The sequence below is a fragment of the Gorilla gorilla genome, chromosome 12 (assembly GCF_029281585.2).
Source record: "Gorilla gorilla gorilla isolate KB3781 chromosome 12, NHGRI_mGorGor1-v2.1_pri, whole genome shotgun sequence".
NCBI classification, from domain to species: domain Eukaryota; kingdom Metazoa; phylum Chordata; class Mammalia; order Primates; family Hominidae; genus Gorilla; species Gorilla gorilla.
Window position 1 is genome coordinate 69,038,903 of NC_073236.2, and position 26,326 is coordinate 69,065,228.

Below are 26,326 nucleotides of genomic sequence, written 5' to 3' on the forward strand. Positions count from 1 at the left end.
TTGGAAATGTCCTCTCTCCCTCCTTGCCCCTGAGAACTTGTGTCTTTCCTCCAGTTGAGAGTCAGCAAGGAGCAGGACCACTTCCTGATCAGCCCTAAGGGAGTTTCTTGCAGTGAAGTCACAGCGTCCAGCCTGGTGAGTACAGTCCAGCATCACTGCCCACATTGAAATGACAGCGCTCTCTCTGTTCCCACAGTGCTAGGTCATCTCCAAATTGGTCACTGTTGCGCTGTGGAGCTCACAATCTGATAGGGCAGAGAAGACACATGGAACAAACTAAGTGTCCAGAGCATGATGCGACCAAGAGACCAATTGCCAGGAGGAGGTGGCAAGTGCAGTGGGAGGGAGGAGGGAGTGGAGATGGGCCTGGCATCCTCTCAGCAGACTCATGGGATGGCTACGCCTGGGATTAGACCACAATGGTTGGGAATGGGGGGCCTTTCTGGTTAGGGGGATACATTAGAATAAGAACCAAAGCAGCACGAGATTTGTCCAGCACTGGCACCATTAGAGATGCTTCTGGGTCCCTTTTCAGTGTTGCTCCTTTTAGATGAGGTAGAGGCTTGCAAAAGTTGCTTTAGTTCAGGAAATATTTCCGGATGGGGGAAGGAAAGCAGTAGAAAGGACTGTCTTAGAAACAGAAAAGGCCCAATCCTTCTCAGATATGTGGGCTGTGGCTGCTGTGCCATGTACCTCGGAGAGGAGGACACCACCCTGGGGGCTTCTGCCAGGCTTGAGACATGCTCAGGTGTAGAGTGCAGCTACTCACTCAAAAGTCCAGGCTCAGCAAGTCATAGAATATCTAGGCAGGGCAGGACTTCTACCATGGCCAAGGCCACTTGAGAGGCAAGAAAGGAAACTGGTGCCCAGGGAGGGTAAGCAACTTGCACAAGGCTACCCAAGGAGGTGATGGCCAAGTCAGAGTTGGGACCACAGAGAAAAGGATGACACAGGCTCTGTCTGTAAGGTGTTCATGGTCTGGTTGGAGGAGAGAGGCGAGGTAATCAGCTATTAAAGCTCAGGGTTACCGAGTGTTCCAGTAGAGGTGAAGGAAGCTTGGGGAGCCTGGAAAGGGGCACCCTACCCCGCCAGGAGCTGTAGGAGAAAGAGGGAATGAGGGAGGAGGCGTCTAGCTGAAACCATGGTGCAGGAGTGGAGTCAGTGGGATATGAACCAGCGGGGCAAGCAGACTTAGATCATGGTGGCAAGGAGAGGTTTGGCAGAGGTGACTGTGTCCTCAGCAGGAGTGCAGCATGCATCAAACCCAGATGCATACAAGAGCCCTGTGCATGCATTTGGGAAGACAGGCCGAGTCTGGCTCAAGTATTCAGTATCTGGAGGTAACCTTGGGAAGGGGATCTGGTCCAGGTGATAAATGGCATGGAAGATCCTGTTATGGTGCTTTGGCTTTATTCTGCTGGACACGCAGAGCCACTGAAATGCAAGCAGGGGAGTAATACAAGCAGATTTCTGTTGTAGAACGATCACTCTGAAAGCTGTGTAGAGGCCAACCGACACCTAGGTGGGGTTATTACAGCAAGCTGGGAAGGAAATTCCGGGCATGTGTGCTTAGTAGGCCTGCTGATCAGTTGGATTGGGAATATGGGATTGAGTTTGAGAAGCTGGTGGGACTTTCAAGAGATGTCAGTTGGCATTTGGTTATTCTAGGTTCAGAAGAGATGCAGGCTGGAGATACAGGTTTGAGTCATGGGCATGAGATGTTTATGGATTGTGTGTAGACATAGGGCTGCTGTGTGTGGTTGTGCAGTTTGTGCACTGCACAAGGGAGCCTGGCTAATGAGGAAGAGAAGAGAGGGTGAAATCCAACCTGTGCTCCACTCACTAAGTGTGTCCTAGCATTGGGCTTCTGTTTTGAATTTGCACAAAGGCAATACCCACACACCAAGCCCTATGTCCCTGGGCTGTCCTCAAGAGGGGGTACCTGCTTTCTCATTTGTACAAAGACACCATATGGGAGGGTGGCTGTTCTATTAGGCTGTGGAGGTTCTTGAATGACAGCAGATCACACATCCAACAATGAGATATAAAATATGTAAGATCAGAGAGAGATCATCTGAGAGAGGGAATTCTAAACAGGCCACATGTCTGAGGAAGTGGGGGAGCTGGGCTGAGGGAAACCAGAGAGCAGCACTCCACACTTGGGTTTAAAGTACCTGAGGTGGGAGAGTTGCTGCAGCTTTTAGGGGTCACGCTGCTTTGAAGTCTGTGAAATTCACTTAAAATAGGATATTGTAAGTGGAGATTTGTTGAACATCTTCCTGATGCTTCTGTGTAAGCAAACACCAGCAGCACATCCCTCCGCCCACATTAGAGTCTCTCTCCCTGCTTTGATACCCATCTTGTCCGCCTGGACTTTCTGGGGTGGGGGTGATGGGCAAGTTGAGGAACTGCCCTGTGTGCCACATTCAGGATGTCACGGGTGTCTCAGTTTTAAGGGCTAAAGTTGTCATGAGTTTTAGAGACTATCATCTGGCTTGCTAACGTCCAGGGAACAACTGCAGTCAGTGAAGTTAGGTTAACTTCCAGCTGCCGGGAGATTGCACTCCAGGAAGTCGGGGAGGTGTTCAGTGAGAGCGTACTGGGAGGGGCTGGTTTCAGGATTTGGATTTGTGCTGAGTGATTTGAGAGAGAGTTCTGTTTACCTTGGATTGTGGGCTTTCAGGACATAGGAAATTCTGTGATTGAATATTTTACTACTTTTTATCCAGGAGGCAGGGGAGTGGGGGCACGGAGTGAGGCTAGAGCTATCACTGGTAAAGCAGCCACAGCCTCTTTGAGCCTCATTGAGAAAGGGCTCAGTGTAGACATTACTCCCCCTGGAAGGCCTCTCAGATGCTCCTTTTCTGATGGGATGAAAGACTCCCCCGTCTCTGTCTAGAGAATTCTGTGCATGACTCTTTTCTAGCACTTTGCTACCCCATGTGTGGTCTGTGGATCACTTGAGAACTTGTTAGAAATACAGGCTCTCAGGGCCCCCTCAGCCTCTGAATCAGAACCTGCATTTGACTGGGCTTCAGGTGATTCACGTGAACAAAGTCTGAGAAACTCTGCTCTCGCATTTCTCCTGCTGAATTATAATCGTCTGTGCTCCCGTTAGACTGTGCACTCACTGAGGGCAGGAACTGGTTTGTTTTCTTCCAACACCAAGTCCGTCATTGCTCATGGTGTCTGGAATGTGTGAAGACAGGTGGGCGGCACATGCTGGGCCCACCAGCTGGGAGAGGAGTGAGGGGCCTCGGCCACCCTGTTGCCATAAGTCTCTCTTCTTCCCTGGCGCAGATCAAGGTGAACATTCTGGGAGAGGTGGTGGAGAAGGGCAGCAGCTGCTTCCCAGTGGACACCACAGGCTTCTGTCTGCACTCGGCCATCTATGCAGCGAGGCCCGACGTGCGCTGCATCATCCACCTGCACACACCGGCCACAGCAGCGGTGAGTGGGCTCCTTCTCAGCCACCCAAGGAAAGACGTAAGGCAGCCGAGGTTGTAGCAGTCTCGTCACTTAAAACAGTCTGGAAAGATCTAGAACTCAGGCCAAGGTGAAGCGAGAGAACTCCCAACGTGGAAACGCCCAGCCTCTCCATCTTTCTGACTACTGAAGTCATAGCATAATGTGAAGACATGGAATGTCTGTTCCATCGCATCCCCCACATACTGCATACACAAGCAGTACCTGCTAAGTTTCTACTCAGGTCAGTCCTGTTGGACCAAGGCGTGGGGCCTGCCCCCACGAAGCCAGGCTCTGGCAAGGAGATATCTTGACAGAGGACAACCAGTTAGTGGGTACCTGGAGTGTGCCCGTTTTCCCATAGCTCAGGGTAGGCTGAGAGTAGGGGACGGAGCAAGCAAAACTGGGAGAGAATACAAAGAAGAGACTCAATGAGCAGGTTGTCCCCCTCTGATCATTTCTCCATGTGTATCTAAGACACTGCGATGTCACTTGGAAAGACGGCAGGCAGACAACCAGTTCTGGGTACTCCCCCCGAACCCTACCCTATCCTGCTGACCCCCCAGGCTACACATGTACAGGGACAGAGTAGGCTGACTTGTCATCAGCCCGTTTTCTCAGCAAAACACACTGGTTATGAGCATTCAGACTTTCCAGAATTTGGACTAAGATGTGAAGATGTATTTGTGCTGAGTATGCATCTTTGCAGAGCTCAGGGCTGAGTCAGGGCAGAATGAATGAAGGAGGGCAAGGGTTCTTCTAAACCTCTCCATGCTCCTTGCTAAAAAATAAATAAATACATTATTGCACACTCTGTCCACCATGAGCAGCTTACTTTTAATAAGTGGTGGGGGAATGTGTTTCAACCCTGGTCCCCAGCACTTGTATTGTCCTAGTCCCAGGGGCAAGAGATTGCTTTTGAAGTGGGACCTTTATATTGGGCAGCAAATAATTTCATTCATTTTAAAATGGGACTTTTCAATGGGCCTCTCTGTTTGTCAAAAGTTGTGAGCTAGTCTGCACTGAAACCAAAGCTGAGGGTCTCCAGCCTACCTCAAGAGATCTGGACTCTGCTTACCCTAGCCTGGTACAAACTCCACCACAGCCTGCCTCTTCCCAGAGTTGTATGACAAGAGCAAAGCTGTGTGTGAGGTGGGGGGAGTGGGAGGGGCAGCAATAGGTCTCTGGAGTGCATTCTTTCTAGCAATTCTAAAAGGTGATATGTTGACATGGCTGCTGTGAAAACAGTGATGGAAAGACACTAGAGCAAGCAGCGTGACACAACACCCAAGCCAGGTGGTAGAGGAGCCCAGGCCTTTCTTGTGCCTTCTCCCCAACCTCACCCCTCACTCCTCACCCCTCACCCCTCACCGACCCCCAGAGTAGAGCTGGACTGTGCTGCTCTGAGGAAAGGGCAGGGAGGGCTGCAGGTGCTAACCATACCATTGTCTCTCTAAGGTGTCGGCCATGAAGTGGGGCCTCCTGCCTGTCTCCCACAATGCCCTGCTGGTGGGGGACATGGCCTATTATGACTTCAATGGGGAAATGGAGCAGGAAGCCGATCGGATCAACCTGCAGAAGTGCCTTGGACCCACCTGCAAGGTTAGCTTAGCTCTTCTGGGACAATAATCTAAAGTGGCATTGTCAAAAGCCAACATCACAAAAGTGACATATTTTCATTGGACAATAAGGGAGGGAGAGAGGGGGGAAAAAAAGAAAGATCTCTCTATCCCACTACCCTGAGATTTTGCTGTGTACCCAAAATATATTGAAATTTATATTTGCAAAACTAGGATCATAAAATAAGTTGTTTTCCCTCAGCAGTATATAGTAATTACCTTTGTATGTTATTAAATATTTTCTCTATCACCATTTTAAATTATTAAATTTAATTAAATTATAGCACAACTATTCACAGACTTCATTATGGGAATAGTTGTGCTATAATTTACCTGAATACTCTTCTGTGGTTGAACATTAAAAGGTATTTTTCAGCTGGGTGCAGGGCTCATGCCTGTAATCCCAACACTTTGGGAGGCCAAGGTGGGTGAATCACTTGAGCCCAGGAGTTCAAGACCAGCCTGGGCAACATGGCCAAACCCTGTCTCTACAAAAAATAACAAAAATTAATGAAGCTTGGTGGTATGCACCTGTGGTCCCAGCTACTCAGGAGGCTGAGGTGGGAGGATCGATTGACCCCAGAAGGTGAAGGCTGCAGTGAGCTGTGATCACATTGCTATACTCCAGCCTGGGCAACAGAGTTAGACCCCGTCTCAAAAAAAAAAAAAAAATTTCTTTTTCTTCCTGAGTTTTTTCTTAATAAAAACAACACATTGATGAAAATCCTGTCAGCTAAATCTTTGTGTGAACTTGAGATGAGTTTCTTAGGATAAGTTCCTAGGGCTGCACGGGCTAGAACTCTCACTTCATGTCGCCAAATTGCCCCACACAGTTTGTTCACTCTTCCACCCCATGTCTAGGATATGAGAGTGCCACTTCCCTGCAGTCTCCCCAAACTTGAGTGTTGTCGCCTTTATTTTTCCACCAACTTGCAAGAGAAAAATGGAATCTTGTTGTTGCTTGACTGAACTCTTGAGCCCTGTTTTATAACAGCACATATTTGGGGATGGTTAGCTCAGTATGGCACAGCCACGGAGGCTAGTCTTGGTTGATGGATGCTTTGCCGCTGTCCTGGCAAGGAATGCACTGCCTGAGTCATTTCCCATGAGTCCCTGTCTTCTCATCTCTAACACAGTGAGGTATCCCACCTCTCTCTCCTGACATCCTCCAGAACATTATTTAGAGTGTGGGGAGAGGGATGAAATGTTCACATCTACGAAGTGCTACAAGAATTTGAGAGATGGGGTATTCGTTGTTTGTAGTACTTTTTGTGGGCCACAGCCATCATCTCTTTCTGTTTCTCTGGCACTTGAGAGGAAAAAATACCAGCTGTTTTCAACAGGAGAGGATGTGATGTTTAGAGCCACCAGGCTTCAGCCCAGGCTCTGCCTGGAGACAGATCTGACACATGGATCTGTGTCCCAGCTCCCAGGCTGGTGTCATCTGGTTCCAGAGAGTTCTTGAGAGTAAAACCAATGAAGAAAAGTTTCGGAGGGAAGATGCAGTTGAACTTTGGGGAGTTGTGCTCTTGGTACAAATTCAGTTTGGGTTCCCCCACTTTTACTCACCTTTCCCTGACTGAGTCTAAAACATTGCACTAATAGTGAGAACCCCTGGCTTCTAGTTCAGATGCTTCCCCTAATTAGCTGAGAGACTTTCCGTTTTTGGTTTTTTTTTTGAGACGGAGTCTTGCTCTGTCACCGACTGGGGTACAATGGTGCGATGTCAGCTCACTGCAGCCTCCACCCCCAAGGTTCAAGTGATCCTCCCACCTCACCCTCCCGAGTAGCTGGGACTACAGGCAGGCCCCATCACACCCAGCTAATTTTTAAATTTTTGTATTTTTAGTAGAGACGGGGTTTCACCATGTTGGCCAGGCTGATCTCGAACTCCTGACCTCAAGTGATCTGCCCACCTTAGCCTCCCAAAGTGCTGGGATTACAGGCGTGACCCACCACGGCTGAGACTTTTAGTCTTTTCAGGCTTTTATTTTCTTTTCTATAAAACCGATGAGTTAGATGAGAAGGTCACTGTGGCCTCTTTCTAGAGCTGTGAGATCTCAGAGCTGACAGGGCCTTGTTGAGTTTATGGTGCAGAAACCTAAGACCCAAAGAGGTGACGTGACTCACCTGTTTCTGCAGGGCCAACTCTCAGAGAGCCGCCTCCTGGGTTTTGACTCCCACGTCAACTAAGTCACAGGAGCAAGAGATTGCTATTGAGGTGGGAACTCTGTATTGGATAGCAAACAACTTCATTCACTTTAATATACATATCAGTTTTTCAAGCTTCTAAGCTTTCCAAGGCCTAAAAACCCAGGCATTGCCTAAAGAAATTGACCAAGCTATTTAGTCTCAGTTTTAAAATGCCTTTTCAATTTCAATTTTTAAAATGCCTAAAAACCCAGGCATTGCCTAAAGAAATTGATCAAGCTATTTAGTCCCAGTTTTAAAATGTCTTTTCAATTTTTTAGGGTAGATGCTTTGAGTTAAAATCCCATGTGGGGTAGCTTTGGGGTATTTGAGTAGAGAACATAAGGAGTTGGGAGAAGGGGCCCTGGGATTGGTTGTGGAAGTTGATCTAAATAAAATGAAAAACCTCTCCCTCTTAACTAAAGTTTAGAGGACTTAAGGTTTTAATTGACTATTTATTTCTCTACAGATCCTGGTGCTAAGAAACCATGGAGTGGTTGCTCTGGGTGACACGGTAGAGGAGGCATTTTACAAGATCTTCCACCTGCAGGCTGCATGTGAGATACAGGTGAGCAAATTCTCCTGGAAAGTGGGCCCAGGAGTGGGCTCTGACAGGGGCCTGTGGGCAAACCTGGTGACCCTGTTGGCTGTGATTCAGGGAGTCTTTTGATCCCAGCCGTCTAAAAGCCTTGCCCTATTTCTCTGCCTTGGCACCATCTTATCCTTCTAAAGTTTCACACTTAGGATTAGTTCTGTGGCTTTGAAAAATGCATCAACATTGTCTAACAGGCAATAAATACCCACTTCTTAGGGGTCAGTGCCCAGTCTGGGGAGCTGCCTGGGCTCATCAACTGGACAGTGGGAGAAACTGTAATAAGGCATAGAAATTTTTTACCATGCTCATATGTTACGTGGGGTATACCTGTTGCACCTATGCCCAACAGACACACAGGTAGGTGTTTGTTTGTTTGTTTGTTTTGAGGGGAGGGGGTTGGTTTGCAAAGGCCAGGGACATGGTCAAGTCCAGAAAAAGAAGCGGAAAGCAGACCAATCGGAGTGTTGACGTGGCAGCCTTAACAGCCAGGGCAACCCCAAGTGATGTCCAGGAAGCCGTCATGAAATCCCTAACCGGGAAGGGATGGAGAAGACAGGAGTGTCAGTGATCAGGGAACCCCCTAGAGGAGTTGGAGAAGCAGTAGGAAAACAGACAAACCTGTAGTTGTATAGACAACAAGGTGGTGTTGGATAAGCCAAGCACACACTTTTCAATGTGGCAAGTTGGTCAGGGGCAGGTAGGGGGTCTTGCACAACCCTGAAAAGACCTTATTAACCAGACCAGGCTGACCAGGCTCCATCCTCCCCGCTCTGGGCTGTGTGCCCTTGGGTAGAGGACTTGCCCTGCTTGAGCCTCTGTCTCCTCAACTGTAGACGTGGGGCCCAGCGGGTCACTGTGAGGACACAAAGAGGGGTGTTGCTGATGCTATTTTTAGGACTCAACTGACATATGGAGGCCCGTTGCTCCTGGATGAGTCAGCTCTTTGCCCAGCCCCTTGGTGTCCCGTCCGCCCTCTCCTGGCTGGCCTAGGCAGAGCAGAACCCAGAGGAAGAGGTCCTTCTCTTGGAGGCACTCTGGGGAGACTGAGATCTGCCTGGAAGTGTCGCTGGTAGAGGCTCTGCAGTGGGACCTTTTCAATCGTTTTAAAAGGCTATGTGGTGAGGATAGCTGTGAAGATAATGATGAAGTATTAGAGGCAGGGGTCAGAACAGGGGCAGGTGGACACAGACCCAGGTGGTGCCTTTCTGATGTGATGTAGTGCCCCCCCGCTGCTGCCCAACCAAAGATTCTGGCCCTAAGCTCTGACCAGTGACTGGTGGAAGAATCTGGTGGAGCCTCTGGGATACCGGGAAGCTACTCTCCCTTTCCCACATCTGAACTCTTAAGAGCTCCCTATCTTCCTTCTGGAGAAGATTCTTCAATAAGAAAATATCTCCTGTAAAAACATTATCTCTGCAAAGACAGCTCAGCCCTAAAAATGAAGGGAGAGGGATGCCCATGTGTCGCACCACCCCACATGGTGAAGTATGCCTCTCCCAGGATCCAGAACCCCAGAAAGTTTCTGGGCAGTTTCAAGGGCAGAGCTGTGGGCTTCTGTACCTGACAGCCCCCTTCCCTCAGCTGCTATCACTTTCGTTTCAGGATTGGTTTGCTGAGACCTTGTTACAGGACCTCAGGCAATGCAGACAGATAACCCCGGGCAAGCTCCAGTGACCTTTTTTTCCCCCAGCTGGTAGAGCAGAGAGGCTTCTAGAGACGGGAACAGAGCTGGAAGATGTGGAAGAAAAAAGCAGGAAAGCCTAGAGGAGGTGTGGGTGGATCAGGGCATGAAAGAGCCTAGCTAACAGTGACTGCAGGTACCGCTGGGAGCGCAGCCCTAGCCAGGTCATTTTTGGGTGAAGCGGCCAGCACTGAAGCTCTGTTTCCATTGTGGGCCAAGTTTTCTTCCTTGGTGACCTTGGCAAACAAGCGAACGTGGCTGTGGTCATGTTAGTAGTTCAAGGCTGAGAGCCTATTTATTTCTCCTGGGGATGGTGTTCTCTCTGCTCCCCATCAATTTGGGGTTCCAGGAAACTGGGTCATCCCCTGCTGAGAGAGGCAGCTCCCTGCTCTGCCAACAGGCAGATGGGAAGAAGCTCAGGCAGTTCTTCTCCATCTGCTACCCATCACCATGGAAACTGGGGGAGGAAGAGGGAGGTGGGAGGAGGCAGCTCTTGCAAGGTTGTGGGCAGTCTCTCCCTCTCTTCTTCTCCATTAAGTATGGGTCCCCAGGGAATAGCACTTCTCAAAATTCATTCATTAGAACATTATACGGCACCCCATATGTACCAGGTGATACACTAAGTGCTTTAGATCTATTACCTTAAAGACTTCTCACAAGGTAGGTTCTGCTATTTTCATTTTAGAGGAAACTGAGGTACACAGATGGTAAATAGCTACTAAAAGTCACACAGTTGGTAAGTGGCAGAGCCAGGATTCAAACCTGGGCAGCCTGGTGCCCAGGTCTGTGCCCTTAAACACTACCTGGAGAAGCACTGCCTCACCAGGGCTGTGAGGGGCAGTGGGAGAAGTCTGTTTATCTTCTGCTAGACACATGGCTTGGACGAGAAGGGCGTAGATAATATTCTTGCTTCCTTCTCTTCACAGGGTGACGGGGGTCACCTGGGGGGGCTGCCTGGCTGACCTCAGAGAAGTATCACAGGGGCATTTGTTAAATGATGAATTTAACACACTCTAAGGTCTGTCCCTGATCCTCTTGGGTTCATAGATCTGCATTTGTCAGCAGGTTAAATTGGATTTTTTCATTTCCAGTAAAAAATAACTGTCACAAAAATACTGAAAGTTTGCATAATTAAAGCAGTTTCCCATAACAAGCAGGCTAACATGGGATATGATATCTTATTCAGAATGCTAATATAATAATGTGCAGTGCAAAACACCTGGCTCACCACCTGGAATATTCATAAGCCATTGTCTCTTTATGTAGCTAGATTTGTGATCCAGGAAGCCAAACCCTAACCAATTATATCTGAGTGGTAGATACATGAGGGTAAATAGAATGTACCATTAGATAAGCACAGAATTAAAAAAATAAGGGGATTTGTTAGATTAATGAGTGTTTTTTAGGATCATTCTAAAATTGCCTGCTGTATACACACAGCTCTTGTCCTAATACTCAGAGTCCATTGCCTACAACCACCTTCATTGCCCTCCCCATGGAGCCTTGACAATGAGACAGACACTCTAAGTCCATGTGTGGGAACTTTCACCCCTGCACAGTGCTTGGCTGTATGCTACAAGCATTTTATCTGTCTCCTTTCTCTGGGCTTCCTTGACTGACTAACCCCATTGTGGAGAATGTATTCTTCCTTTGGACCTGTGAATTCATCCCATGAGGTTACAAATAAATTTCATTGGCTTGGGAGCCAGCCTATTTCTTTCAAGTGACTTTTAAAAAAATATAGGAGAGGTCAGCAATGGTGGTTCATGCCTGTAATCCCAGCACATTGGGAGGCCAAGGCAGGTAGATTGCTTGAGCCCAGGGGTTCAAGACCAGCCTGGCCAACATGGCAGGACCCCCATCTCTACAAAAAATACAAAAATTAGCTGAATGTGGTAGTGCACATCTGCAGTCCCAGCTACTCAGGAGGCTGAGGTGGGAGGATAGCTGAAGCCTGGGAGGTTAAGGCTGCAGTGATCCGAGATTGTGCCACTGCCCTCCAGCCTGGGCAACAGAGACACTGTCTCAAAATAAAAATAAAAAAAATAGGAGATATTTCAAACATACAGAAAAGTGCAGAGACTAACATAATAGACACCCATACCTACCAATCAGATCAAACATATTCATAACCTCTGGCTTCAAATCTTGAAGAAACAAAATATTACAAACAAGAACTGAAGTCTGCTTTGAAGTCCTTTCCTGTCTCATCTTCCCTCCCTCCCCAGATATAATCACAATTCTAGGTTAGTCTGTATCCCAGGTAACTTTCAGTCCTCTGTTTTGATTCTTAAGGTTTAATACTTGCTATTTCCTTCTTTATAATCTCTAAGAACTGGCATCAGAAAATAAACTAATAGCTCTTTTCTTGGAAATGGGCGCATGCCCATCAAGTATGGGTGGCTTTTTCTCAGTTTGGCCTCTAAGTTCTCCTCTGTGACTCCCCATTCTCTCATCACATACAGGAGCATAGATAAGTGCAGGGTACCCATGTGCACATGGGCTGAGGGCTCTCTGCTCTTTGCTACAGGTGTCGGCTCTGTCCAGTGCCGGGGGAGTGGAGAACCTCATCCTCCTGGAGCAGGAGAAGCACCGGCCCCACGAGGTGGGCTCCGTGCAGTGGGCCGGGAGCACCTTTGGGCCTATGCAGAAGAGTCGGCTGGGGGAACATGAGTTTGAGGCCCTCATGAGGATGCTGGACAACCTGGTGAGTCTCCTGCCATTGCCCTACCAGCCCAGTCCATTGAGGCTTAGCCCCCTGGAACCAGGAAGTACAAGGCATCGGGTGGGCACAAGAATCGCCAGCATCACAACTAGGTTGTTGAAGCCTCATTGATGGGAAATTTGATTTAGAATGTGTGGTTATTTTAATAGTAGTTGAATTTTTGTAAACTGTGGACTTTGCCACCCACAACTAAGTGCTGTGGATGTTGTCATATCTGCAGTGTCCTCTATGAAAAGTCATAGTCCAGGCTGGGCGCAGTGGCTTACACCTTTAATCCTAGCACTTTGGGAGGCCAAGGCAGGCAGATCACGAGGTCAGGAGATTGAGACCATCCTGGCTAATGCAGTGAAACCCTGTCTCTGCTAAAAAAAAAATACAAAAAATTAGCTGGGCATGGTGGCACATACCTGTAGTCCCAGCTACTCAGGAGGCTGAGGCAGGAGAATTGAACTGGGAGGTGGAGGTTGCAGTGAGCCGACATTGTACCACTGCACTCTAGTCTGGGTGACAGAGTGAGACTCTGTCTCAAAAAAAAAAAAAAAGGTCACACTCCAGTAAAAACTGGGACACAGAGCCTATCTTATACTGGGGCTTTGCTCATACCTCTTATATAGTTAGTTCTGTCTTTCCATCCATTTCATGACTTTAATGCAGAAAACACATAATACTACTAATTTCCTTAATCCTAGGCAGCACCTTTGTAACTACCCTATTGTAATGAATAAATGAACCAATCAGTCATGTAGGGAATTAAACTAGTATGTGTCTAGGAGTGGGCTGGCTCTTCAAAGGATACAAAAAAAATTTTAAGACATTCTTTCTTCTTCTAAGGGCTAACAATTTAGCTGATAATACGAGATATAAACAGGTGACAATTCAAGAACAAGAGGAAAGCATATGCAATGAGGAGCTAATTGCATAAGAGGCTGTAACTTCTTAGATTGCTCAGAGAAGTGAAAGATGAAATCTATCTTTATAACATTCCATGTGATTCATTTTTCCCATCCTCACTGCTACCATCTTGGGCCTTCTTTATCATGTCAAGGTTATGGCAATAATTAATACATTTCTCCCTGTCTTCAGTTCCTCCAAATCATCTCTACTTTGTTACCAGGCTGACCATGAGGGCCGCTTTATAATAATGAAAGGTACAATCCACAATGAAAATACAACTCCCATTAACATTTGTATGCTGAGTAATCTATGCCTAAAGAAAGCACCGCGACTAGATGGTTTCATACAAGAATTCTTTCCAACCTTTAAGACACAGATAATTCTGTTATTTAAACTCTTTCTGAGAGGAGTGAAAAAAGAATACTAAGCCATAATAATTGTAACATATTTAGACCAATTTTTCTTTGAACGTTGATGAAAAATGCTACATGAAAACTAGCAAATAGTATCAAGCCTAATAGTAGAATAATAATATACAATAACTGGTGGCTCATTCCTAGAATTCAGGGATGGCTTAATAATATCAATCTATAAATCTTTTAAATGTATTTCATGATATTGAAGCATCAAAGGATAAAAACTTTTGATCTGTCCAGTATGGTGTCTCACATCTGTAATCTCAGCACCTTGGGAGGCTGAGACAGAGGTGGATCGCTTGAGCCCAGGAGTTCAAGACCAGCCTGGGCAACATAGCAAGACCCTGTCTCTACAAAAAATACAAAACATGGCCAGGCATGGTGGCATGTACCTATTAAACTTTTAAACAAAACAATTATTCTTGGTCATTGCACTATTATTTAATATTATTCTAGAATAATATTGGAATTCAATCCAAGGCAATGAAGCATAAGAGGTATAAATATTATAAAGGAAAGGAAATTATTATTTACAGATAATATGGTTACATGCCTATAAAGTCCAAAAAAAAACTGAAAAAATATTAAAAATAATGAGAATACTTTTGTAACCACCTGATGGGTTCTTCCTGCCCATTGCACAAGCAAATTCAGTTCACAGAGACCATGGCATTACAGTAAAGAAAGAGTTTAACTGATGTGAGGGTGGCCATGCCATGCAGGAGACAGACTCAAATCAATCTCACTGAAACCTCAGAGGTTAGGGATTTTTCAAAGGGGGTTTTTCAAAGATTCCTGGTCTTAAACACTTGGGTTCAAGTGACTCACCTGTCTCAGCCTCCTAAGGTGCTGAAATTACAGGTGTGAGCCACTGTGCCAGGAAGATTCAAAGATAGTTTGGTGGGTAGGGGGCTAAGGTATGGGTGATACTGATTGGTTGGGGATACAATCATAGGAGTGTGGAATATGGTCCTCGTGCACTGAGTCTGCCTGTGGGTAGGGCCACAGGACTGACTGAGTCCCAGGGCCATCCAGTTGTCAGAAATGCAAAAGCCTGAAAAGGCCAATTTTAGGTTCTACAATAGTGATATTATTTACAGGAGCAATTGGGGAAGTTGCAAATCGTGTGACCTCTGGAATAATAGCTGGTAATTATTTAACTATGCCTACATTTTAGTAAAATTCAGGCCCCTTTCCTCTTCCTAACTTGGTGGTCTTTCATCAGTTTTACAAGGACAGTTTAGTTTTTGGGAAGGGCTATCATCATTTACACTATAAACTAAATTTCTCCTGAAGTTAGTTTGGCTCACATCCAGGAATGAGCAAAGCCAGCCAGCTTGTGAGGCTAGAAGCAAGATAGAGTACTGTCATAATTTTGCAAAGGTGATTTCAGTTTAAGGTGGACAATTATGCAAATATATACAAAAATCAGTAGTTTTTGTATCTTAACTACTTTGAAAATATAATAATGGGAGAAAATAATCCTATTTGCAAATGGATCACAATCATAAACACTAAAAAGCAGAATCCATGTTTTTAAAACCATAAAACTTTATTAATAGACATCAGAGAAAACCTGAAGTCAGTGAAGAGCTATAATTTATTCTTGGTTAGAAAGCTTCAATAGGGTAAAGAGGTTACTTCCCCAAAATTAATCAATAAACTCAGTGGATTTCTTTCAAACATGGGGGAAGGTATGAGGACTTGACAAAATATCCTTCCATGTGAAATTCAGAATGGCTAGGGCAATGTTGTAAAAAGAAAAGTAATTAGGAATACTAATTCCACCTCATGACAAAGTGTGATAAAACTTTGGCAACTAAATGGCGTGGCACTAGCAGAATGGATGTGCAAAACAATGCAACAGCTTAGAGAATCTAGAAATAGATCCAAAATATATGAGAATTTAACACAGGAAAAGCAGGCACTTTATAAATCAGTGCGGGAAAGATAGACTACTTGCCATCTGGGAAGGAAAACTAAGGCAGATTGCTACCTCATTTATTTCAACAAGATAAATTCCTGGTTTGTCAAAATGGTAAACATAAAAAGTGAACTCATAGGGGTATTAAAAAACAGATTTATGTTTTTGATGCCCTTGTGTTAGGGAAGACTTATCAAGCACGGCAGAAAAGGCTGCAATCTTGACAAATATTAATAGATATGATATTAAACAATTCAAAACTTGCATTTCTATAAGCCATTCCCCCACCATAAACAAGGTAAAAGACAAAGTATGGAGGGAAATATTTTCACCATCTATGACAGTGAAAAAATTAATATTCTTAATTTACAAAGAACTTACAAATCAATGTGAAAAAGAGAAACATCAATAGAAAAATGGGCTGAGAACATAAACAATTTACAAAGGAAAATAGTTAAGTAGCCATTATATGTAATTTGAAATATCCATTTTACTAGTATCAAACATATATGGACACACATGTATATGCATAGAGATATGACTGGAAAGGTTTTTAGTGATTGTCTCTGGGGTGAGAGTTTGCATAAAATTCCGTTTTTTCCTTATTTTTTTAAATTTTGCTTAATTTTTCTACATGGATCTGTATTTCCTTTATAATCAGAAAAATACCTTAATGTCATTTTAATTTAAAAATAAAAGAAGACAAACAGAGCTGAATATTGCTCCAACAGCTGCCAAGATTCCAGAATGTTTGTTCTCTCCAAGAAGCAGTCAGCTCCAGCTTTGAGGGGACGTGGCCTTGCTTAGGAGACAGGAATGTTCTTGAGTCTGATTTCAGGGTTCCTAGAAGGAAATTCTTAAGAAGTTTCACAGTCAAGGAAGGGAGGGGTGACTGTTAAATCAGCTGGGAAGCTTTTAAAGATCCTGTAGCCCAGGCCACACTGTGATCTGATTAAATGGGCAACTCTGCATCAGGGCCCAGGCATCAGTGTTTGTGTGAAGCTGCCCCGGTGATTCTAGTGTACAGCCAGGGCTGGGAGCCACTGGACCAGAGGAAATCTGTGGCTCCATTTGGATGAGGAGCTCTGTCTATCTGGTCCACAAAGGTCTAGGGATTTTCTCAGCCCTGATCAGAGGACTTGTTGGGGTAGAGAAAGAGAGGGGATGGGGGACCAGGAGGAGGGAACAGTTCTGAAATATACCAGAAGAGTGGAAAGCCTAGATTGTTTAATGGAGATTTGGGTTTACATGAAGAGTCCTTTAAGTAGACGGAAGGAAAGGTGTGTGTGCATGTATGTGCAGGTACAGGCCTTTTTTCTCACCCCATAAGTGGTTCTATTTTTGTCCTTTATAGGGCTACAGAACAGGTTACACGTATCGCCACCCCTTTGTTCAAGAGAAAACCAAACACAAAAGTGAGGTGGAGATTCCAGCCACGGTCACAGCCTTCGTGTTTGAGGAGGACGGTGCCCCGGTGCCCGCCCTGCGACAGCATGCCCAGAAGCAGCAGAAGGAGAAGACCCGCTGGCTCAATACGCCCAACACCTACCTGCGGGTCAATGTGGCCGATGAGGTCCAGAGGAGCATGGGCAGCCCCCGACCCAAGACCACGGTAAGGGGGAGCCCAGGACAGACCCGGGCAGAGAGGGGCAGGCTGCATTTGCAGGGTGAAGCATTTTTAAAACGGGAACAGAACAAACCTCTCCTGCCCCAGGTTAGTAGCATCCTCTTTGGGCTTCCTATTAGGCCTCTGGGAGCAGCTGCTCAGGCCCACTGAGCCCCTGACCACTTCTTCCTTGCACCTCTGCCTGAGTTTTTGGGTCTAAGGAGCAGATTTCTCCAGAGGGCAGTTGGACCAGGCACATGACCCAGAACCAGTTGGTTTGTGCTTCTTTCTCCCCCATCCACAGGGGGCTCCTGGGAAATTCAAGGGAGGAGCATTTAACATTGGGACTTCAGATCTGATGCAAGCCCAGGAGGTGGGCTGTACAGCCACTTCTATGAAGCTATATTTTCTCTCCCTGTCCCCACCCACAAGCTCTCAATTTTTCATTAACATAAAAGTAGCCAACAGCCAAATAGAATAGCTCTTCATAAAACAATATGAAGCTCTCCAAACTCAAATCAAGTTACCTAATACTGAAGCCCAAGTGGTTGCCTGTGTGTCAAAGCTGGTTCCCAAGGTTCTGACCCCAACTCTTGGATGTTCTTTATAGCCGACCTTTGGCCTGAGGGCCTTCATTGGTAACTGGGTCATCTGTTGCCATTCTCTGCTCCTGGAGACAGACATCAAAGAGGCCTAAGAAGAGAGAGTGTCTATGAGTAGGCTTGCTGACCTTCCATGCAGGCCGTTGGGCCCAGATCTCATGGGTGGACCACTGGGGAGGACTCATGGGCCTGTTCCCTCACCTCAGCCCCATGGCCTTGTGTTTGTGCAGTGGATGAAGGCTGACGAGGTGGAGAAATCCAGCAGTGGCATGCCTATTCGCATCGAAAACCCAAACCAATTTGTGCCTCTCTATACTGACCCCCAGGAAGTACTGGAGATGAGGAACAAGGTAAGTGGGGTCTGTTTATCCCACTCTCTCTTCTCCCACATTGGGGGGTCTCAGGTCCCACAAACAGGAGCTGAGTTCCCAGGATGTGCCTGACTCGCTGACATCTCACATGCCTCACAGGAGAGAGAAACTACCGTTGACTGACCATGGCCCAGGTGCTGTGCTAAGCGCTGTACTCGTGTGGTCCCGTAACCCTTTACCTAGAGCACAGCTTGGTTTACACATCAGCTGTCTCTGAAAGTCCTGCCCACAAAATGAGTTTTAATAAATTTTATACCATTTTCCTTTTGGCTTATTGGCAATATTTCAAGATTGCTGTGTTTGTTTCCGGACTTTTGCCTGACAGTTCACTTGCGTGTATTTTTAATGTTACTTTAAAACTGCAGTTGTAGCAGGCACCTCTAACAGATCAGATCGCTCACAGGATAGTGTTGCAGTGTGTGGACCCGGATACCCTACAGCACTTGTTGAAAGTTGAGATTCCTGGGTCACCCTCCCCTACCACCCTCCCTCCCTCTCCCCTCTCCCCAGATATTCAGATTCAATGGTGGGGGGTGCCTAGAATCTGTATTTAAAACAAATTCCTCAGGGGCTTCTTAGGATCAACTATGCCTCATTTTACTTTTCATAGTTTACAGCTCCTTCTGGTTTCATGAAAATCTGGTGGTTTACATAAATTGCTAATTCACCCTGGAACAGACTTGGAGGCCCCCCCTTAGAGTACAAGGATTGCATTAGGATAGGAGACAGGCTCCCACACCGCTAGAGGACCTTTCTAGACCCCAGACACACCCGTATGCCCCCTCCCAAACTCCACGCTGACCCTGAACAGCCAGCTCACTCTCCCTCTCCCCTTTCCACACAGATTCGAGAACAAAACCGACAAGATGTGAAGTCAGCGGGGCCTCAGTCCCAGCTCCTGGCGAGCGTCATTGCCGAGAAGAGCCGAAGCCCGGTAGAGCAGAGGCTGCCCCTGACTGGCGGGGAAACGTGTTTGCCTTCAGGGTCTTCTGTGCCTGGGGCTGGGTTGCAGGACCCCTGAGTCCTCATACCCACCTTCCCCTGTGATCTTGGGTGCCGGTGCTCTTGCTGCAAAATCGAGGCCAACCTGACAGGGGTGCTGTGAGGACCAGGGAGGACAATGTCTGATGGCCCCTGTGGGCACTGGGCGGGAGAACAGCAGCCCAGCCTGCCTGCAGGAGTGATGCGGCCGGCTTCCGTACCTCCTGCCACGGAACTCCACTCTGTCCTCCCTTACTACCCTGTGAAGTGGGGGCTCATAGGCTTGGGGCTGGAGACTCCCAGGTGCCCCAGGTGTGCCCAGCCCTGAGAGTCTCTGACCTCTGAGCCTGGTATGACATCATCCAACCAGAGCTCTGGAAAGATGATCATGTACCCAGAGAGAAGGGGTATATAGACAGGACCCATGCTCCTACAGGATGGGAAGGGACAATATTACCCACACAAACCCACATTGAGTTAGAAAGTATTGTAATTGTTTTTGTGCTTGAGATAGAACAGTGTTTTGTCTAGTGCTTAGCAAAAGGGGTGAAGTTCAGAATTCTGGCATGTGTTTGAAATCACTGCTGCTCCTTGCAAGGTAGCAATGGGCATGACATTTTCCTTAGCAGTAAAAATTGGGGAAATACAGGAAATGTTCCTCTCTGCAGGGCAAATTGTGATGATGCAATGATTTCAGGTCAAGACTGCAGCCCACAGGGTGGGTGCCCATTGGCAGAAGTGTGAAAGTTGTATCATCACACTTACCTCCCCCCAACCCCAACTCAGCGAAGATGGGGAACACTGAATATCCCGCAGGGTCAAGTATAGAAATAGCCATGTTCTGGCGGGAGGTGAGAGTTCATTACAATGAGCAACACTGTTAAAAAAACAAACAAAAATCTCCCCTGCCATTTATACCAAGTGCTCTTCTCGGAGTCCCTCTTCTTGGGTTTTTGGTCTTGGATTCTCGGTTGACTCCATGATTCCCTACGTTAGGCGTACTGTGGCCTCCCTTTTGGAAGGGGCCCAGGGGCAGAAGACCTGGCGGGCCAGGGCAGGGAGGACTGGCAGCCTCCAGGCTCACCTCCCTTTGGCTTCACTCTCTTTGCTCCTCAGCTTCAGAGCACTGCATCCTCAAAGGCCAAGATGAGGATGCTGAATTAGGAAAAAAGGCTGTGCAGTCTGAATTTTAGTTCCTATCTTGGGCTAGAGGGGTCAAAGAATTCCTGAAGCTTATGTAAGGGCCGGCTGGTCAGCTCCCCAGAACCACGGGCTCCACAGAGGTGGCAAAACCCAGTGATTTTGCCAGTATCCCTGCAGGGACCTGCGGTACAGGCAGGTTGAAGATCTGAGACTCAGGAACCTTGGCCCCTTTGTCACTTACAACTGTGTGTGAAACAGGACTAACAGTTTGGACTGAGAGCACTGAAGCTGCTGTGTGTTGTGCATATAATTTAATGCTGTGTGTTGTGGCTTGCACTGCTGTGGGGGCGGGGAGGGCAGTGGTGGGGAATGGCTGGCATGAAGCTTGCTTGAGCCAATGCTATGCTTGCTGGGCTTTGGCTGACTGGCTTTGGGCCACCAACTGTATTTGCATAGTGATGGCTTGGAAGTGTCCATAGAAGGGATTGCAATAAAGGTGTGTCTTCCTTCTGCTCGGGAGCATCCTTTGATTTTATTTCAGGGGCAGACTGTGGACCCCCTATATTCATCCAGCCAGTTGCAAAATCTAGGGGTAAGGTAGCAATGGGGAGGAATGAACAATCCCTACCCCAAGGCCCTGAGCTGTTTCCAAGGAGCTGCATGCCACGCTGTCCCTAGCAAGACCGCTTGCAGCCACATGAATCTAAAAGGAAGCTGGGGCCTGCACCCCAACTGCGGCGTTCAGAGAGCGACACACCCTCTGTGGTTAACTTTCAGTCTACAGAGAGCCAGCTGATGTCCAAGGGAGACGAGGATACCAAAGACGATTCAGAGGAGACGGTGCCCAACCCCTTCAGCCAACTCACTGACCAGGAGTTGGAGGAGTACAAGAAAGAGGTGGAGAGGAAGAAACTAGAACTTGATGGTAAATGACCCTGAGGCACCCTTGCTTCCAAGTCCCCCAGGGTGGAGGGGAGAGCTCAGGACTACCAAGAGAGGACCTTCCTGCCCCATCATCAAAGAATATTTCTACCGTAGTTCCATTAATCACAAAAATGCCCTTCATTGCTCTGTTCCTGACAGTTACTCGGTGCCTTCATGACCTCACTTGACCCTCTTACCGGGCATAAAGGAGTTAATACTTGTAATGTGCTTACAGAAGTGCCTACAAATATGGCTTAGGCCAGTAAACACCAGATCAATTTTAGCTATAATAATGATCATAGTCATCATTATTATTTCCCACCAGGTCTAGTATAAGCCTTGTAGCCTGGCAATCAAAACCCTCCACCAGCTGACACCTTTGTGTCTTTCTTGCTCCTTTATTTCAGATTCTTGAGTGAAGCCCATCTCTCTGTGTTGACTCCCAAATATTCACTCACAGTAGCTTGTATGCCTTTGTTCCTACCTTTGTCTCTTCCTGGCATGGTTCCCCTTCTTGGCTAGCCTAATCAGTCATCGACACTTCCAGCTTCCTCTCAAACCCCTCTCCAGCTAGGAAGGGCCTCCCTGTCACCCTCTCTACTCCACCCAAATTGAGCTGTCCCTTCTCTTTGCTTCCTGACCACTTGGGGTCTGAGACACATAATTCAGCTTTTGGTTGTGTCCACTGGGCTAGACTGACACTCCCTCAGGGCAGGGTCTTCTTCCACCGTCTCCATTCCTCACCCCAAGTCAGCCACCTTGCTGGACACAAAGCAGGCACTTAAAAAACCCTTGCTGGCCGGGAATGGCCTGTAATCCCAGCACTTTGGGAGGCCAAGGCTGGTGGATCACCTGAGGTCAGGAGTTCGAGACCAGTCTGGCCAACATGGTGAAACCCCGTCTCTACTAAAAATACAAAAATTAGCCAGGCATAGTGGTACACACCTGTGATCTCAGATACTCAGGAGGCTGTGGCAGGAGAATTGCTTGAACCCAGAAGGCGGAGGTTACAATGAGCTGAGATCACACCACTGCACTCCAGCCTGGGTGACAGAGGGAGACTTCATCTCAAACAACAACAGCAAAAACCAAAAAACCCTTGCTGGTTTGCTTGGAGCTCTAATGTGCCAATTGAAAAGCAAATAGAGGAACATGGCACTTTTTATCCCTAGGGATTGTTTGGACAGAAAATGCAAATTTGATGAATTAAACAATAGTTACATGCAAAGAAATCATGGGTGTTTTTAAGAGGAGTCAGCAAAAAATAAAATAAGGGGAGTTGGTGGTTGTGTGTCCACCTCTTACCCGTTGATGTGCTCTGTGCTCACGACACAAAGCTCCTGGCTGGTTCTCTTCAGAGACAGGACAGGAACGAGAGCCAGGCTCTGGTCTGGCCGTGTGCGAGTTCTTCAGTGTTGCCCTCCACATCTGGAGTAACATATTGGTAGGTGTGTTTTGATGAAGGAAACATGACTCCACCCTCTCCCATTGGCCTCCCAGGGAAGTAGCAGAAATCTAAAAAGGTCAGGGGGAGGAGCTAACTTCAGCTAGAAGGCTCATTATCAGCCAGGAGGATTGATGACCAAATAGAAAAAAGTAATTTTTAGAAGGCTTTATTTCCCCGCCCATCTCTTCTCTATTTGACCTCTATCCTGAGGTGTTTTTCTGTTTTTTCAGGAGAGAAAGAAACTGCCCCAGAAGAGCCTGGCTCACCTGCAAAGTCTGCACCTGCTTCTCCAGTGCAGAGCCCAGCGAAGGAGGCAGAGACAAAGAGCCCTTTAGTCTCTCCTTCCAAGTCTTTAGAGGGTGAGTCCAGCTGAGCAGGCTGGGAGGGAGGGAGAGGGGTGCATCTGAAGGCTGGGAAGGTGCCCTGCCTTCCACTCGTGTTGCCCCTAATCTGAAAATCTTTCCCCTCTGCTGTTTCTAGGAAATCAGAAATAGGGGTTATCAAGTTTCATGTTGTTTCACTCACAAGCTATAACACTACACCTTGCAGCTTAAACCCAGTATAAGCAATGAAGAATAAGTTACTGGCTGACCCCCGGCTCCTTGCCCCAACTCAGACATGGCCGGGGCTGTTAGTCCTCTCCAGATGCACTAGCCCCTTTCTCAGACCTTAACGTGTATAGGTACCACCTGGGGATCTTGTGAAAATGAAGATTCTACTTAGTAAGTCTGGGATGTGGCCTGAGACGCTGAATTTCCCAGGTGAGGGTAATGATGTCATACTCAACCTTAACCGCACATTGGAATCACCTGCGGAGCTTTAACCGTCTTGATTCTTGGATTCCCACCCCCAGCTTTTCTGAGTTAAGGAAAACTCAGAAAAGTCTGGAGTCAGGTGGGTTTAGGAGTACAGCCTGGAGTTTTCACATCTCTCCAGGGGAATCTAAAGTGTGGTCCAGGTTGAAAACAGCTTCAATAGAGAGCTACTAGCTTAAAGAACGGAGTTCGAGGCCCAACTGACCTGCTAACTAGTAATAACTGCTAATTTTAGCAAATCAGCATCTCTGAGCCTCAGTTTTGTTGACTGTCATATGGGGCTACTAATATAGTCCCTTTTTATACATGTATAAGGGAAGTGTAGGTGAAAACATACTTTGAAAGAGTAAAAGCAGGACTTAAATAATTTAAGATGCAATTACAGTTATGGTTAATAGTATACATAAAGTGGATAAGAATTATAGTTCCTGGCCACCTAAATCATAAAAGTATCTTTACTGAGCTCCTGGAATCACTCCAGGGCATGCACACTCCATCCCAGGTCCCCAGAGACCCCCACCAGACAGAGCCATCCTGCTATCCAGAGAGCAGCAATCTGGTGGTCTATTGGAATCTTCTCCCTCTGGGGTAGAACGGCCACACATGTGGATTCTGATAGAATCCCCCAACCCTGAGCTCCCTCCACAAGCAAACTATTGCCTCATGTGCAGGCCCAGTGTTGCCAGAGGAAACCCGTCTGCTTGAGGCCAGAGCCCCAAGCGGATGTACCCCGACTGTTGTGTTCATTGTGTCTCACCGTGGTGTTGTCAACCTGTCTCCACAATGTCTTCCTTTCTCTTCCCATTTGTGCCTTCATCAAAGGAGTTTCCTCCGATTCTGAATACTTGTCTCTGTAGTAAGTATAGAGAGGCTGTTTACTAACTTACTGCAACCCTTGCAATGGGGGAGGGAGGATTTTTTTTTTCAAAAGAAATAGATTTCTCCCCACATTTTTCTTTTGCAACTCACAACTCTGCCTTTGGGAAGTTTCCTGGCTGTAAAATTCATGGCCAATTCCACATGCACTATGCATGGATTAGGCTTCTCTACACGAGATGTGGATATACACACATAGGCCACACACATACACAAACACACAGGCACACACGCCCAGAAGCAAAAAGCTCCCAAGAGTTTTCAGGCAGTAGGGCCAACTCTTGGGCACTCCTGGCGGTAGAGTGCTTACGGCTCTCAGGCACTCACTCCTACCCCTCTTCCTAATGCACAGGCACCTTGAAGGAACCTGTGGCCTCATCTAGGTTTTGGGCTAGAGCCTGAACTGCCTTATAAGGATGCATAGAGGGCCTGGTCTGCTAGGGTCTTCAGGACATGTGTTCCAGCTGCAGGAAGGAAATCCAGGGCTGGAGAGGAGGCTCATGGAGGAGTGGGACAAGGGCCAGGAGGGGCGTGCAATGGGTGGGATAGCTGTTTACCCACTGCCTGACATTTTACACCCTGTAGCAGGGTTCTTCATTCTTCCCCTGTAGGGGCCCACTGTTGAGTTGTTAGAAGAGTTGTCTTGAAGACACTTCCCATAACCCACTTCCTATAACAGACAGAGCTAGGGAGCATGGCACCTTGGAGCAGACCCTGCATGATGAGGACACAAGCTGTAGTTGGGTGGGGAGCCCGGTGTGAAGCCTTGGCCAGGCTGCTCACAGGCTTGCCGAGCTCCTGGGCAGACAGAACTGACCCACCATGCAAGTCTCTGCTTTTTCACATCTAGCCCACCCATCAGATCAGGGATGGCTTTTTCCAACCATTTGCCACCATGTCCTCAAATCCTCTTATGCTGAGTCGCCTCAGTGTCACTCCTCATGTGTCTACCTGACTCCTACCCCATCAGCCTCTCTGAAGGCTGGCCATCAGAGACAGCCTTTGCATCTGGTCATCTGTGCTATCACCTCCTCTTTAGCTCCTGTCAGACCCTTGTCCCAACTCACCTTATCCTCTGCTGAACCCTCAGGGCAGCTGGCTACGCCTGCAAAGAAATAGCCCTGTATTTGACATCACATGATCAGCTCTGCCACTAACTAATCTAGCCATCTCAAACAAGTCATTTAAAAACACTGCTGGATGGGAATAACATGAATCTTTGCCTTTCCTAACCCACAGCATGTTGTCAGGATAAAATGAGCTACTGAATATAAAAGCACTTTGTAATATGCTTTACATAAGTTAGTCCTTTTTGTCTACCATGTTCTCCAAATTGTAAGAGCTAATACAGCACTTGATGTTTTAAGCCACTAAGTTTTAGGGTGGTTTGTGATGCAGCAATAATATTTGATTTAAGTCATGGTATAGAATAAGAACTAGTATTACAGAAATTAGTTCTTTTGTGGGTTGACTGGGGTTGTTGGGGCTTAGCTGGATGATTTCTAATTGATGTGATATCTGCGGAGGGCTCCAGTCAGTAGGGAGCTTGACTAAGCTGGAACTTCCAAGATGGTGCACTTACATGCCTGGTACCTTAGCAGGGGCAGCTAGAAGGCTGGGCTCAGCTGGGACACTGAGATGGCTGGGTGTCTGTCTGTCTGTCTGTCTCTCTGTCTGTCTGTCTCTCTCTCCCTCTATGTGGTCTCAGGGCCCACCCATGCGGCCTCTCTACATGTTTTTCCATCAGGGTTGTTGGACTTTATACATGGTGGTATAAGCCTCCCAAAACTGTGAAAATAGAAGTTGCTAGGCCTTCTTAAGTCTTTGGCCTGAGGCCTGCTTTGTGGATCTTCCACTGCATTCTATTGGTTTTGCCAGCCACAGGGCCAGCCCAGATTCAGTGTGGATACCCGGAGGGATAGCTCATTGGGGTCATATTTGCACACAGGCTCTACCAGATACTGAAAGTATATTTGGGTACTTAGAGGAACATTTGTATCCTAGCTGTGGTGAGTGGATGGGAGTCACAGAGTCCACTGCATCCATTTATGA

The 26,326-nt window shown here is 47.1% G+C and overlaps 1 protein-coding gene across 1 annotated transcript in view; it reads left to right on the forward strand.

Annotated features, from left to right (window-relative positions):
* Window positions 1-26,326, forward strand: part of ADD2 (adducin 2) — a 111,132-nt gene that overhangs the window by 72,078 nt on the left and 12,728 nt on the right. The window contains exons 6-15 of the mRNA XM_063695814.1: window positions 55-135; window positions 3,301-3,450; window positions 4,924-5,067; window positions 7,744-7,842; window positions 12,081-12,257; window positions 16,864-17,121; window positions 17,948-18,067; window positions 18,933-19,022; window positions 20,990-21,137; window positions 22,814-22,942. Coding sequence (XP_063551884.1) covers window positions 55-135; window positions 3,301-3,450; window positions 4,924-5,067; window positions 7,744-7,842; window positions 12,081-12,257; window positions 16,864-17,121; window positions 17,948-18,067; window positions 18,933-19,022; window positions 20,990-21,137; window positions 22,814-22,942 — 1,396 coding nt within the window. The remainder of the gene's footprint in view (window positions 1-54; window positions 136-3,300; window positions 3,451-4,923; window positions 5,068-7,743; window positions 7,843-12,080; window positions 12,258-16,863; window positions 17,122-17,947; window positions 18,068-18,932; window positions 19,023-20,989; window positions 21,138-22,813; window positions 22,943-26,326) is intronic.